Source organism: Martes martes (genome assembly GCF_963455335.1).
Source record: "Martes martes genome assembly, chromosome: 8".
NCBI classification, from domain to species: domain Eukaryota; kingdom Metazoa; phylum Chordata; class Mammalia; order Carnivora; family Mustelidae; genus Martes; species Martes martes.
In genome coordinates this window covers 51392744-51405099 of record NC_137895.1, presented here as the reverse complement: position 1 = coordinate 51405099, position 12356 = coordinate 51392744, and the positions used below count along the sequence as shown (strand labels likewise).

At 42.7% G+C, this 12356-nt stretch overlaps 1 protein-coding gene across 2 annotated transcripts in view; it reads left to right on the top strand.

The window, feature by feature from the left end:
- Nucleotides 1-691: 691 nt before the first annotated feature.
- The window catches only part of TBC1D30 (TBC1 domain family member 30), a gene marked incomplete at its 5' end in the record, with an annotated part of 37440 nt that continues 25775 nt past the window's right edge, over nucleotides 692-12356 (top strand). Inside the window, 5 exons of one of the 2 annotated variants that reach the window (XM_080811586.1) lie at nucleotides 692-1090; nucleotides 4496-4557; nucleotides 5064-5129; nucleotides 6868-6993; nucleotides 8981-9166. In XM_080811586.1, the coding sequence (XP_080667712.1) occupies nucleotides 922-1090; nucleotides 4496-4557; nucleotides 5064-5129; nucleotides 6868-6993; nucleotides 8981-9166 (609 nt within the window). The remainder of the gene's footprint in view (nucleotides 1091-4495; nucleotides 4558-5063; nucleotides 5130-6867; nucleotides 6994-8980; nucleotides 9167-12356) is intronic. The other variant, XM_080811585.1, reaches the window with a different exon arrangement.

The window sequence follows — 12356 nt, the reverse complement described above, 5'->3', positions numbered from 1 at the left end:
TTGGTTAATGTCATGGTTTAAGAATGACTTTTTAAAAAAAACAGTAATGATAGTAGTTCTAAACTACTTAATCTCCGGCTGGGGAGAGGAGGAAGCACTTTAAAAAAAAACAACAACACTGCTTTTAAATGTGAACATTTTTTTCTTAAAGGCTATTCTTCCCAAAGAAAGAACCATTATTATTATTATTTACGTGCTTCCCTTGCCTGTCTAAGCTGCTAGGAAAGAGTTTAACACAATTTGGGATGAAGCTTGTGTTTCACCATCTGCCAGCTTCTCTGCCACGTTGCCACATTCATCCTTCGGGCCGCTGTCTCTTCTGACACTGTTTGGTTAGGTGGGCACTTGCATCTCTGATATTCTGCACCTGAGACTTGCCCACTTTGGTGCCCCCCTCCAGCTCCTCCCAGATCTTGGGAAGAGCACAGCAATCTCCCGCTGCTTCGGGTCCCTGGGCGCAGTTGTTCACCCGGCAGCTCTCCAGTTCCCAGGCTCCCGGGCTCCGGGGTTTCCAGGCTCCGCAGCTCCCGGCTCCCGGGCGCAGATGCCAGGAGCCCGCCGGGCGCTGGGGAGCTAGGGCCGCCCCGCCTGCGCACAGTGATGCCGGGATTGGGGGCGGGAGCGCCGCCTTCGTCTCCCGCGCGCTCGCTCGCTCCCGCCCTCTTCCCCGCCCCAAGCCGTCTCCTGCCTCAGCCGAGCAGGCTCCGCACTGCAGATGCCTGCCGACCGCTCCGCGCTCGGCGGCTTCCGCGGTACTCCGCAGGTCCCTTCAACCGCCGAGCGCCGGCCGCACTCTTCGCTGCTCCGGAGGGCCCCTCGGCTAAGCGGACTCGCCAAGTCCCGCGCGCGAAGCCGCTACGCCGGCGGGGTAGCGGGGACGCAGGCGGACGGCGGCCGCGCCGGAGCCCGGAGCGCTCTCGAATGCGGCAGGACAAGCTGACCGGCTCCCTGAGGCGCGGAGGGAGATGCCTGAAACGGCAGGGTGGCGGCGGCGGCGGTGGCGGCGTGGGCACCATCCTGAGCAATGTGCTCAAAAAGCGCAGCTGCATTTCTCGGACCGCGCCCCGGCTGCTCTGCACCCTGGAGCCGGGTGAGGACCCGGGGCTGCAGATGGGGCACTGGAAAGTAGCGTGGCGCCCCGGAACTGGTGCCTCTGCCTCAGCTGGACTCCGCTTAGGCCGGGGAGCGCTTGCCGGCCGCTGGGTGCAGGATACCGCGGCTTGGCGCAGGCGGGGCTGGGTCGGTCTGGGAGGGAAGAGCGCGGGCGAAGGCCTGGGCGCGGGCAGCGGCCTCCCAAGGCTGGGAGGACCCGATGCCGCCGGCGGGTCCCGACCCCGCGGCCTGTGCGCGGTCTAGCCCTGTTTGTGCCGGGGGCTTCGGGCGAGCGGCGCGCTCGGCCCCGTGCGCGTGGTGGGGAAGTGTCCGCGGCTACCCGGGCCACCAGAGGCCGCGCAACCAATTGTGCTCTCGGCTTACAGGAAGCCAGATCTTGAAAGAGGTGCGTAAGGTGGAGAAAGGCACAGGTTTGATACTTGGGGACGGACGGGAAGGCAGGGGCTGCGAAGGAAAAATTGGGGGCATTTTCCTGAGGATCTGTGTGGCGTGAGTGTCAGGGTCAGCTCGCCTGGAGCCTTTAATTTGTGTGTCCGTGTGGGGAACGGGTAGGAAACACTCTTGCAAGTAGAGATTCTTTCTTAGAGCCAAAGTCCGGGAGCTCGCCTTGCTTGCTAGGCTAGGCCCTTTATGGTGCTAGCTTGTGTTTACACATCCCTGCTTCTCTAGGCTGCATAACTCCGCGTTTGCTCCACCGCCCAGTATCCCTCCCTGGGGTTTTATGGACCCGGCCCTGGCGCGGGCGCCTAGGCAGAGAGCTTTCTGGCAAGGGGTGGCCGCAGAGGGAGCCGGCTACACTCTCAGCGGTGCTTAGCGCTGCTCGCTTGTCCCCAGCGTCGCCCCAGCGGGGTTCCAGACGACTTTGTCCTCCCTGAGCCCCTGCCTCCCGGCGCCATCGGGGACCTGCTATCCTGAGGCTGCCGGCGAGAATATGACGAGGCGCAGAACCCCAAAGGGTGGAACGCGTGACTGCCTTTACGAACCTTGTGGTTTCTTTGTTTTTCTCCCTAAGGAAGTGTCTAATTGCAGAGACTGTAGTATTTATTCACCATCTTCCTTTACCCTTAAAAAAAGCTTCTTCCCACGTTAAAAGTGTTTTGTATTTCTGAATCCGGAACAGCCGTGACTATCAGATGAAACATAAACCTTCTCCCCTCCCTTACTCAGTTAGAAGAAAGGAGGGAAAATGACCTGATTTCAGCTATCGCATGCAGGTGGTGAATGATCAATTCCAGTTAAATCCTGTGACTCATTTTAGATCGTGAGAAAATAGTTGTGGTTTAGACTGACCCCAGCCGGTTTTCAGCACCTGATGCCCAGCAGGTGCTCTGAAAAAGCAAAGGGAGCATATTCGGACATACGGTCAGGGAATCCAGAGATTTTAGGTGGGTTGAAATAACTCTGCGCGGACGGAATTTTCTTGCCTTTGTTACTATAAAGCAAAAGTCATGACGACATGCTCCTCCGTTCAGCACTCCGCATCTGGACAGCAACCTTACAACGAAGTGTGTTCCTCATAGTGCCTTAAATCATTCGCCCCAGCTGGAGGCAATCATGTGGCCATTGTGTCATTGCTCTGCACCGAAGCAGGACTTCATTTAAATCATCTCAGAGAGATTAGAATTTGAGGGGGTACTTCCCTTGGTGAAGGAAATCTTTTCAGGCAGAATATGCTTGTGGTCCTGAAGCTTTGAAAAGACGTATCAGGGCATTGACTGCATGCCTGGGATTCTGTAACACAGCTTGACTTTAGAAATCTAGGACCCAAGTCTTGTATTCACAGTACTCTTCTAGGACTTCCAAGAAGGGGATCTGCACACTGTCATGGGCTTGGGCAAATCGTATATTTCTTGAGTCCACAAGTCTACTTTATTATTGTAATTCTAAATTCTGAAGATAGTTTCTATCTACATACCAACTCCTAAGCAGTGGAAGGTGTCAGGAGGTTTTCGGTATGCCTAATCTGCAGTCAGCATCTTAGAAGCAAACATATTGTCATAAATGAGAATCATAAATTTTAAAACTGAAATGCTGTTAATAATGTTTGATATATCTTGATCCTTGAACTTTTAAGTAATAATGTTTAAAAAATGACTTGAAATATGATTTTGAAACTGTAGAAAAAAGTAACATTTTCAGATTTGATTTTATTATGTTTTAAAGATTTTGTTTTATTTATTTGAGAGCAAATGAGAGAGAGAGAGTAAGCACCAACAGAGAGAGAGAGTGCACGCGCAAGCACCAGCAGCGGGGGAAGGGCAGAGGGAGAGGGAGAAGCAGACTCCCCATTGAGGAGGGGGCCTGACACTGGGCTCCATCCCAGGACCTTAGGTTCATGACCTGAGCCGAAGGCAGATGTTTAAAGACTGAGCCACCAGGCATCCTTGATATTATTTTTAATAAAATAAACATGGGAATAAAAATTGTCATGTAATTTCCTTCAGGAACAACAGCACATACATCTAACATGGGATTCTGAATAAGAGCCCAATATGAATATTGCATATAGTCTTTGTATATTATAAGCACATTGTCTTGATATATTCTATTTATTTTCTCCTCTTCCTTAGATTTGGGACTGGAATCAAAGAAGTTTATTTAAAGTTGTAGACAACTTGGAATTAGAGCTCAGTTATATTTTTAGCTTGTAGTCTATGATTAAACATACCAACTGTTTTATCTTCAATGAGCAAGTGTATCATGACAGAATTTTAAGATACATGAAAATCTCTAAGATTGTTAACGTGGATTATTCCACAAGTGAGAAGGCAGTGACATTATTTTAATAACTTTTAATATTTCACTGAGGTTTCCTCCATAGACTTAGTTCATGCATGTCTTAGAAAACAAATTCTGTAAGTAGAGAATTATCTTCTTAAATTTCATAGATATAAATTATACTGTGCTAGGTGATTTATAGTTAATCATCACAACACTCAGTCTACTGAGATAGATATTATTACCCTCATTTTAAAGATAAAGAATTGAGGGGCTTTTGGTTTCGGCCCAAGTCGTGATCTCACGGTCCTGAGATCCAGCCCCGCCTGGGCTCTGCTGTGGGCATGGGGCTTACATAAGATTCTCTCCCTCTCCCTCCAAGTCTGTGGTGTCTTTTTTTTTTTTTTTTTTTTTTTAACTACTCCAGACAGCTGTGGAAGCCACCATTCTATGTGATAAGCTTCATTCTAGTGGCCACAGGATATTTTTCTATTTTAAAAATCAATATTGTTACCTTCTATTTTAATGAAATTGACTAAAATTTAGCAAAAAATATATTCTAAAAATTTATGATGATTCAGTAGAATCAGATTAATTTTTACTTTTATTTTTGATCTAGTTTGGTATTTTCTTCCAAAATAACAGTTATATATTTTTCTTTTAGGAGTTGATACAAAGTTGAAGTTCACTCTTGAGCCATCTTTAGGTCAAAATGGTTTTCAGCAGGTAACTATTTTTGGTTATTGAAAATACTCTTATTTGGGGGAATCTACAAGGCATACAGAGTATATTCTCGAAGTAGGAAAACTAATATATACTTTAATACACATGAGGCAAGTCAGTTTTTAAAATTATAGATAAATTAACTTATGAGCTTATAAATGGCCTGTGTTTATACCTGCAATGAAAAATTTTGTACTTGCTATTAATGGTGCAGGTGTGAAAAAAAATTAAAAAATGGAATATCTATTATTTTGAATCCATAATACATGTTTTTGTTTCTGAACTAGAGCTTCCCAGCCATTGTGTGTGGACGTGGGTCTCAGGTGTATTAAGAGGACTTTAGGTGGGGGATGGGCAGGCCTTGGAGCCTGGCTGAAAGAAGCTCTGTTTACCTCAGTGTGCTGTACAAATTTTCTCATACTTTCTGGATGTCAGAATAGGAAAAAGGTTGAAAAGTGCTTATCCAGGTCAATATTATCACTTTGCCAATGTTTTTTCTGTGTTCCTAGTGGTATGATGCTCTGAAGGCAGTTGCCAGGCTGTCAACAGGTATACCAAAGGAATGGAGGAGAAAGGTAAGGAGGATTCAGAGGGCTAAAATACAAAAGGATCAGCACTCTGTTCCTCTTTAAAATGTCTGAAATGTCCAAAAGAACATTCTAGATTTAGTAATTTGAAAGCTGTCTCTCTTCATTATTTATTCATCTAGTAAGTATTTATTGATTATTGATTCTATGCCAAGTACTGTTCCGGTCCTGAGGATACAGGAATGGGAAGATTAAAAAAAACAGACCAAAATTTTCGTCCTCACGGAGTTTACAATGCATACAACATAAAGTATGTCAGATGGTGATAAGTGCTATGCATAAAAATAAAGCAGAGAAGGAAAGGAGAGCCGGTGGGGGTGGGGGAATGGAGATAAGGAGGTGGAATTTTAAATAGCAGGTAAAATTTGAATAGGGCCCTGATAGTGGTGAGCAGGGGCGAGGGGAGCTACCTGGGGGACGGAAGCGCCCTCCCACGAGATCATCTCAGGAGTATGCAAGCACAAGGAAGGCACTGGGGGTGCGGAGCGCAGTGAACCAAGGGGAAAGCATTTGGAGAGAGGGTCATAGAGGTAAATGTGATGGGGGTCAGGAGATGGCAGGTCATGTAGACATTAGAGACTGTAGTAGGACCTTTGCCCAGTCTCAGGAAGCGTTGGGAAGTTTTGAGCTGGGGAGTAACATGATAAAACTTATATTTTAAATGGACCTCCCTGGCTTGATAATATGAAGGACAAGGGCGGAAGCAGAGAGATCAGTGGCAGACTTGGGGTAATTCAGGCAAGAGGTGGATCAGGGTTGCCATAGTGGAGATGGAGAAAAGGGGTCAGAGTCTAGATGTATTTTGAAGGCTAAGTGGACATGGATTCCTGTTAGATTGAATATAGGGTATGTGATTCTGATGCTTGGGAGAAGAATCTGCCTGGGGATATTGATCAGTGTTCCTCCTGCTAAATTATGTTCAAATACCAAAACTTGAAGTGCTTTCTTAATATATTAATTTATAAACCTAGTCCTTTTTTAGTAACATATAATGTATTGTTTGTTTCAGGGGTACAGGTCTGTGATTCATCAGTTCTACACAATTCACAGCACTCACCATAGCACATACCCTCCCCAATGTCCATCGCCCAGCCACCCCATCCCTCCCATCCTCCTCCCCTCTAGCAACCCTCAGTATAAACCTAGTCTTAATACCTTTAGAATTTGAACGTTGGGGGTTCCCCTGTTTTTTACAGGAACAGCTTTTTGGAATAAAGTCATCAAAGGAATAAAAATATCCAGTGACTCTTTTAAAAAAAAGTTATTCATTATGGGACCCCATCTGTCAGTTTTGTGTGTGTGAGAGAAACTGAGGGATGATTTAAAGGCAGAGGCTGCTCCATGGTGAAAAAAGACCCATTCTCCATGAATGTCCAAGTACAGAGAGTGATTCCAAGCTAAGTATAACAAGCTCAGAAGATAGTATAGCTAATCCAGTGAACTGAGATAAGAGTTGAAAAATTTTTTGTTTCCTTAACAGTATCCCTCCCTAATGGCTGAATCTTTGCTTAGTGCATAATAGAAGCTCAACAAATATTAATGGAAAGAATAAATGAAAGACCCTAATTGGTGCAATTCAGTATAGCAAACATTTCAGTGAAAAGTTGATTTCTACATGTGGATCTGTTCCCATTTTCTTGTTAGCTGCAATAACTATTTTTTTAATAAAGAAAGGTGAAATTATATATTTTACTTTAGGATTCTTCTTTATCTCTTAATATTTTAGGTTTGGTTGACCTTGGCAGATCAGTATTTGCACAGTATAGCTATTGATTGGGACAAAACCATGCGTTTCACTTTCAATGAAAGGAGTAATCCTGATGATGACTCGATGGGAATTCAGATAGTCAAGGTAAGGCCCCTGAGTTTGACCTGTTGTCTTGACGTGGAAGGAGGTTTCTAAGAGACAGATGATCCCTGCATAGAGGATCAAACCTAATGGTCTGACTGTCCGTATATTTTCTGCTTTCTTACTCCGTTAGTTAACAGCCTTTTAATGGGAACTTCGACTCTGTCTTCTTTTCATAAATTTGCATGTTGGCAGTAAGAAGAAAATGTTCCTATTCATATTCTATTTACTTGCTCACTTGATAGGAGATTGAAATTTCTTTTTCTTTCTTTAGCATGGGTCAGTGCTCTTAGCTGGATTTTTACATGAAAGTTACAGGTTGTGAAATTTAAAGTTAAGTATATTTCATGTTAGAGTGGGTTCTTATTAGGATCTTTGATAATTTCTTAACTGCAAATTTATGAAGATAGATTGAATGATGGGTCTACTTAAAACCAGATGGTCAAGGGTTCAAGCCAGCTGTGGAGACAGCTGTGGTTTGCCTACTGGGATTATTACGATTGATTAGGGTCTGTTGCTAAAAGCCAAGGTTGCTGATTCAATTTGATCCCACTCTTGTTCTCTTACATAAGCCTCTAACACATGACTTTTGGTTTTATATGAGTTCATTACAGTATAATGCTAAGCTCGGGTTTTATTTATTTTTATTTTTTATTTTTTGAAAAGATTTTATTTATTTATTTGACCTATAGACAGCAAGAGAGGGAACACAAGCAGGGGGAGTGGGAGAGTGAGAAGCAGGCAGGGAGCAGATCAGGGAGCCTGGATGGGGTGGGGGGTTAGGAAGTGGGGATGGGGGGGGTTGGCAGGCTTGAGGGGCTCGATTCTGATTCCAGGACCCTGGGATCATGACCTGAGCCTAAGGCAGACACTTAACAATGGAGCCACCCAGGCATCCCTAAGCTGGAGTTTTAAAAGGGAAATTGTCTCTCATTAATTTTGGCCACCAGAATTTGGCTAAGGTTTTGACAGATTTGAAGATACTTTTTTCATGAAGTCCTAACTATGAAAGGAGCTGCTTTATGATCTAACTCAGTCCGTTTCAGACAAATGTTAAAAAGAATGATGAAATTCTGTTTTGTATGTTTCTAAAGCCTGGGCACTGTCCATATTTTAGCTGTTTATTTGGAATTTCAGAATGTTTCTCAGGGATGAAGTATTCCATGTTTGAAATGTTTTCTTTCTGTTTAAATTGTGAGTTAAGGCAGTATACATTTTATAACAATCATGTTAAGAGGATCTTTAATTTTTCTCATTGAAGTGAATGCTGTGTCAGTAAAATGACATTAGCTCCTGAAAATCATAGTCTTTGCTTAGTTATTAAATTATATATATTGCCCTCATTAAATACTAAAGCACGACAGATGTTTATTTTTTGTACAAATTTATAAAATAATTTGGATAGATTTTTCTTTCTTGGACAGAATAATTTTCCTGTCTCTCTACAGTATTGCATTTTTTGCTATTTTGATATTGTTCCTTAATATTATTTAGAGTTTTGATAGTTGAATATTACATCTTGTTTCAGAGAAAGGAATAAAACTAGCATCGATCACGCATATATTGAAGTGACTCTTATTTTATCTGAGACATAGTATTAAAAGAAACTTTCAGTTTATATAGAAATATAATGTAATTTCTGTTAATTGAGTCACTTTTGTATTAATTCTGGAAATACTTTAAATTTTGACAGAAAATTCTGAAGAAGATTAGAAAATTTGCCTGACTGAAATAGCTCTTGACAGTGTTCTAAGTCAACTACATTTCAATAAAACTGGGAAAAAAATGTATCTTAGCATATTAGAAAACATTAGGAAAAAGAAAATTTTAAAAATTGTTTTGGCCTGTGTATATAGGGTACATAAATATTTTTAAAAGCTGAAATCCATGCTGATAATCTGATTCTATTTAATGCTGAGGCAAAGTTAAAGGCATTTTTTGGAGAGACTATAAGGAGACATTTAAAAAAAATATTGTTTGCCTTCTTCAGGATCTTCACCGCACAGGCTGCAGTTCCTACTGTGGCCAGGAGGCTGAGCAGGACAGGGTTGTGTTAAAACGGGTCCTGTTGGCCTATGCCCGATGGAACAAGAATGTTGGGTACTGCCAAGGCTTTAACATCCTGGCTGCTCTAATTCTGGAAGTAGTGGAAGGCAATGAAGGGGATGCACTGAAGGTGAGTATGGGGCTCTGAAGAGGGCAGTTGAAATTCTTCTGAGGGTAAAATACTGGAACTGTCATTCCTCTTCCCTGATGACCATTTGCTACACCTTGTAATGACCCATAATCACCACTTCCCCCATGTTAAAGCCAGGTCAAGTGATGGACTCACATATCTGCCAGATGTGAGGAGAATGATTGTTTTTGGTCCCATAGATAAAACATCACATTTTTAAAGCAAGTTGAATATGAATTGTATTAAATTTTTGTGATTTGTAACAAATTAGCTGCTTAAAATAGCAAACATGATTTACCTCACAGTTTCTTTGAGTCAGGAATCTGGGTGCACTGTAGCTGGCTCTAAGTCATATTGTTGTGTCATCCAAACTGTTGGCTGGGTTTGCAGCCTCATCTGAAGGCTCAGTTGGGGACAGCATTCACTTCCAAGTTCATGTGGTTGTTGGCAAGATTTAATTCCTCACAGGTGGCTGGCCCAGGGCCTAGGTTCCTGGTTGGCTATTGGCTGGAGACCTTTTTTAGTTCTTTGCCATGTCTCCATCTTACAACAAGGTGGCTGGCATCCCTCAGAGTGAGTAGGAGAGTAAAAGAGAATGAGCAAGGCAGGAGAGATTAAACTGCAGATTTGTACCCTAATACCAGAAGCTGCATTCCATCATTTTTGCCATATTCTGTTCATTAGAAGCCAGTCATTGGGTCCAGCTCTTACTCAAGGGGAAGGGCTCATATAAGAATGTGACTACCAAGACGTGGAGGTCATAGGGTAGTCATGTTAGAAGCTACCTGCTCCACAAGTTATGTTTAATTCTGGTTGGATCTTTTTATTGGGTTGCTTTACTATTTCATAGATGGGGAGTGGTATGGAGGAGGTAAGCTGAGAGTACATGTATACGATGGAAGGTATTTGCATGGAAAAAGTTATGGAAGTGAATTATATTTTATTATCTTTTAATCTTCGATGGCTGGAACCTTTATCACTAAAAACATTTTGGAAACACTTTGAGACGGGTTATAAACAATTTAAGCTAATAAATTGAAATGTGAGTCTGTGAGTCACCAGAAATAATCTTTATGAGAAACGAAGCTTTTCACATGCACAGGATGGCTGCTTCCTTATTAGCCTGGGGCAGTATGGGACTGCTAATTCATAATTGAACCCTCAAACTGCTATTAGTTGCAGTGCTTTGTGATGGATGGGATGGATACTTAGTCTTTGTTTGCAGGAGCCTCCCCCAGCCCCAGCCTTGTGTTTGACTGCGGTAAATACCTTAGTGATATTCCCGGGCACTGACTAATGTCATACGGAAAAACAAACAAATGTTCCTCCAGGTTTTATATGCATCATGGTGGAATTAATTATAAACCCAGCCTGACCTGGTCTAAATCTGTATTCACCCTTTCATTTTTTCCATTCCTGTACTTCAGGAAACAGCTCTGAAACTCTTCGTCACATTAAGTGGGGGAGAGGGGAGCCAATGACAAATCAAATACATGAGTTAAAAACATTTTTATTAAGCCTTTGTTTTCTCAGTCTATCAGCTTTAGTTGGTTTTGTTCTTTTCAGACGTAATTTCTGTGACTATAAAAAGAACTGTTGAAAAGTTGGAATAAGCAATTCAGGTTAGGAGCTAGGTGGAGAGGTCTGGGGGCGGGGACATACTTGCCATTCAAATCATGAAAGAAACTCCTTGACAAACTAAAAATTCACATAAAAAAGATGGATAAGATAAAGCTGCGGAACTGAATATTTATATTTCTGCCTCTAAGAAAACGAACTCCGTGAGATGAAATGACATCATCGTCATTTCAGAATCTTGTGGTTAGACATTGAATATACAGAGGAAGATTGGATTCATGAAGAATCACTTCAGATGCAAGAGAAAATATTGGGGTCAGTGTTTTTTAGCCGCTGTTTTGGCCCCTGCAAGTTTTAATTATTAAGCAAATATATAATTTATTTGAGAAGTAGGTAAACCATTTTGTGTGCTTTTTAGCACTTAACTGTTTTTTCTTAGTAACTGTTTTTAACTATTTGTTAAAACGTTTAGGCTCCTTCATTATTTACTTTTAAAAAAATATGTAATTTTAGAGCAGTTTCATGTTCACAGCAAAACTGAGAGGAAGGTACAGAGATTTTCCATATGCCTCCTGCTCCCACACATGTACAGCTTCCCCACTATCAACATTCCCCACCAAATATACATTTGTTACAATCCATGATTGTAACATGGATTACAATCCACAGGTTGTATTGCCTGATACAGGTCATAGTCACCTAAATTGCATAGTTTATATTAGAATTCACCCTTGGTGTTGTACATTGTGTGGATCAGACAGATGTTTAATGACATATCTTTATCGTTATAATATTCATCCAGAGTGGGGCACCTGGGTGGCTCAGTGGGTTAAGCCTCTGCCTTCGGCTCAGGTCACGATCTCAGGGTCCTGGGATCAAGCCCCACATCGGGCTCTCTGCTCAGCGGGGAGCCTGCTTCCCCTTCTCTCTCTGCCTGCTGCTCTGCCTACTTCTGATCTCTCTCTGTCAAATAAATAAGATCTTTAAAAAAAAAAAAAATTCATCCAGAGTGTGTTTACTGCCCTGACAATCCTCTGTGCTCTGTCTGGTTATCCCCCTGCCGTTCCTCCCTACCCCCACGCCCTGCTCCCCACAGCCACTGATCTTTTTATGATCTCTTGCTCTATCCCGATGTCATATAGTTGGAATCATACAGTACGTAGCCTTTTAAGATTGGCTTCTTTCACTTTGCAATAAGCATGTAAGGTTCCTTCATGTCTTTTCGTAGCTTGGTGGCTCATTTATTTTTAGTGCTGAATAATACTCCACTGTCTGGGTGTGCACGGTTTATCCGTGCACCTACTGAAGGACGTCTCTGCTGCTTCCAAGTTTCAGCAAATATGAATAAAGCTGCTATAAACATCTGTGCACAAGTTTTTGTATGGACATGAGTTTTCAGCTCCTTTGGGTAAATACCAATGAGTGCGGTCGATGGATCAGATGGTGAGAATATATTTAGTTTTGTGAGAAACCACCAAACTGTCTTCCCAAGTGGCTGTAGAGTTTTGCATGCCCACCAGCAATGCGTGAGGTTCCTGTTGCGCCACGTCCTTGTCAACATCGGGCGTTGTGTGCATTCCAGATTTTGGCTGTTCTGTTCTTTTCTTTCTTT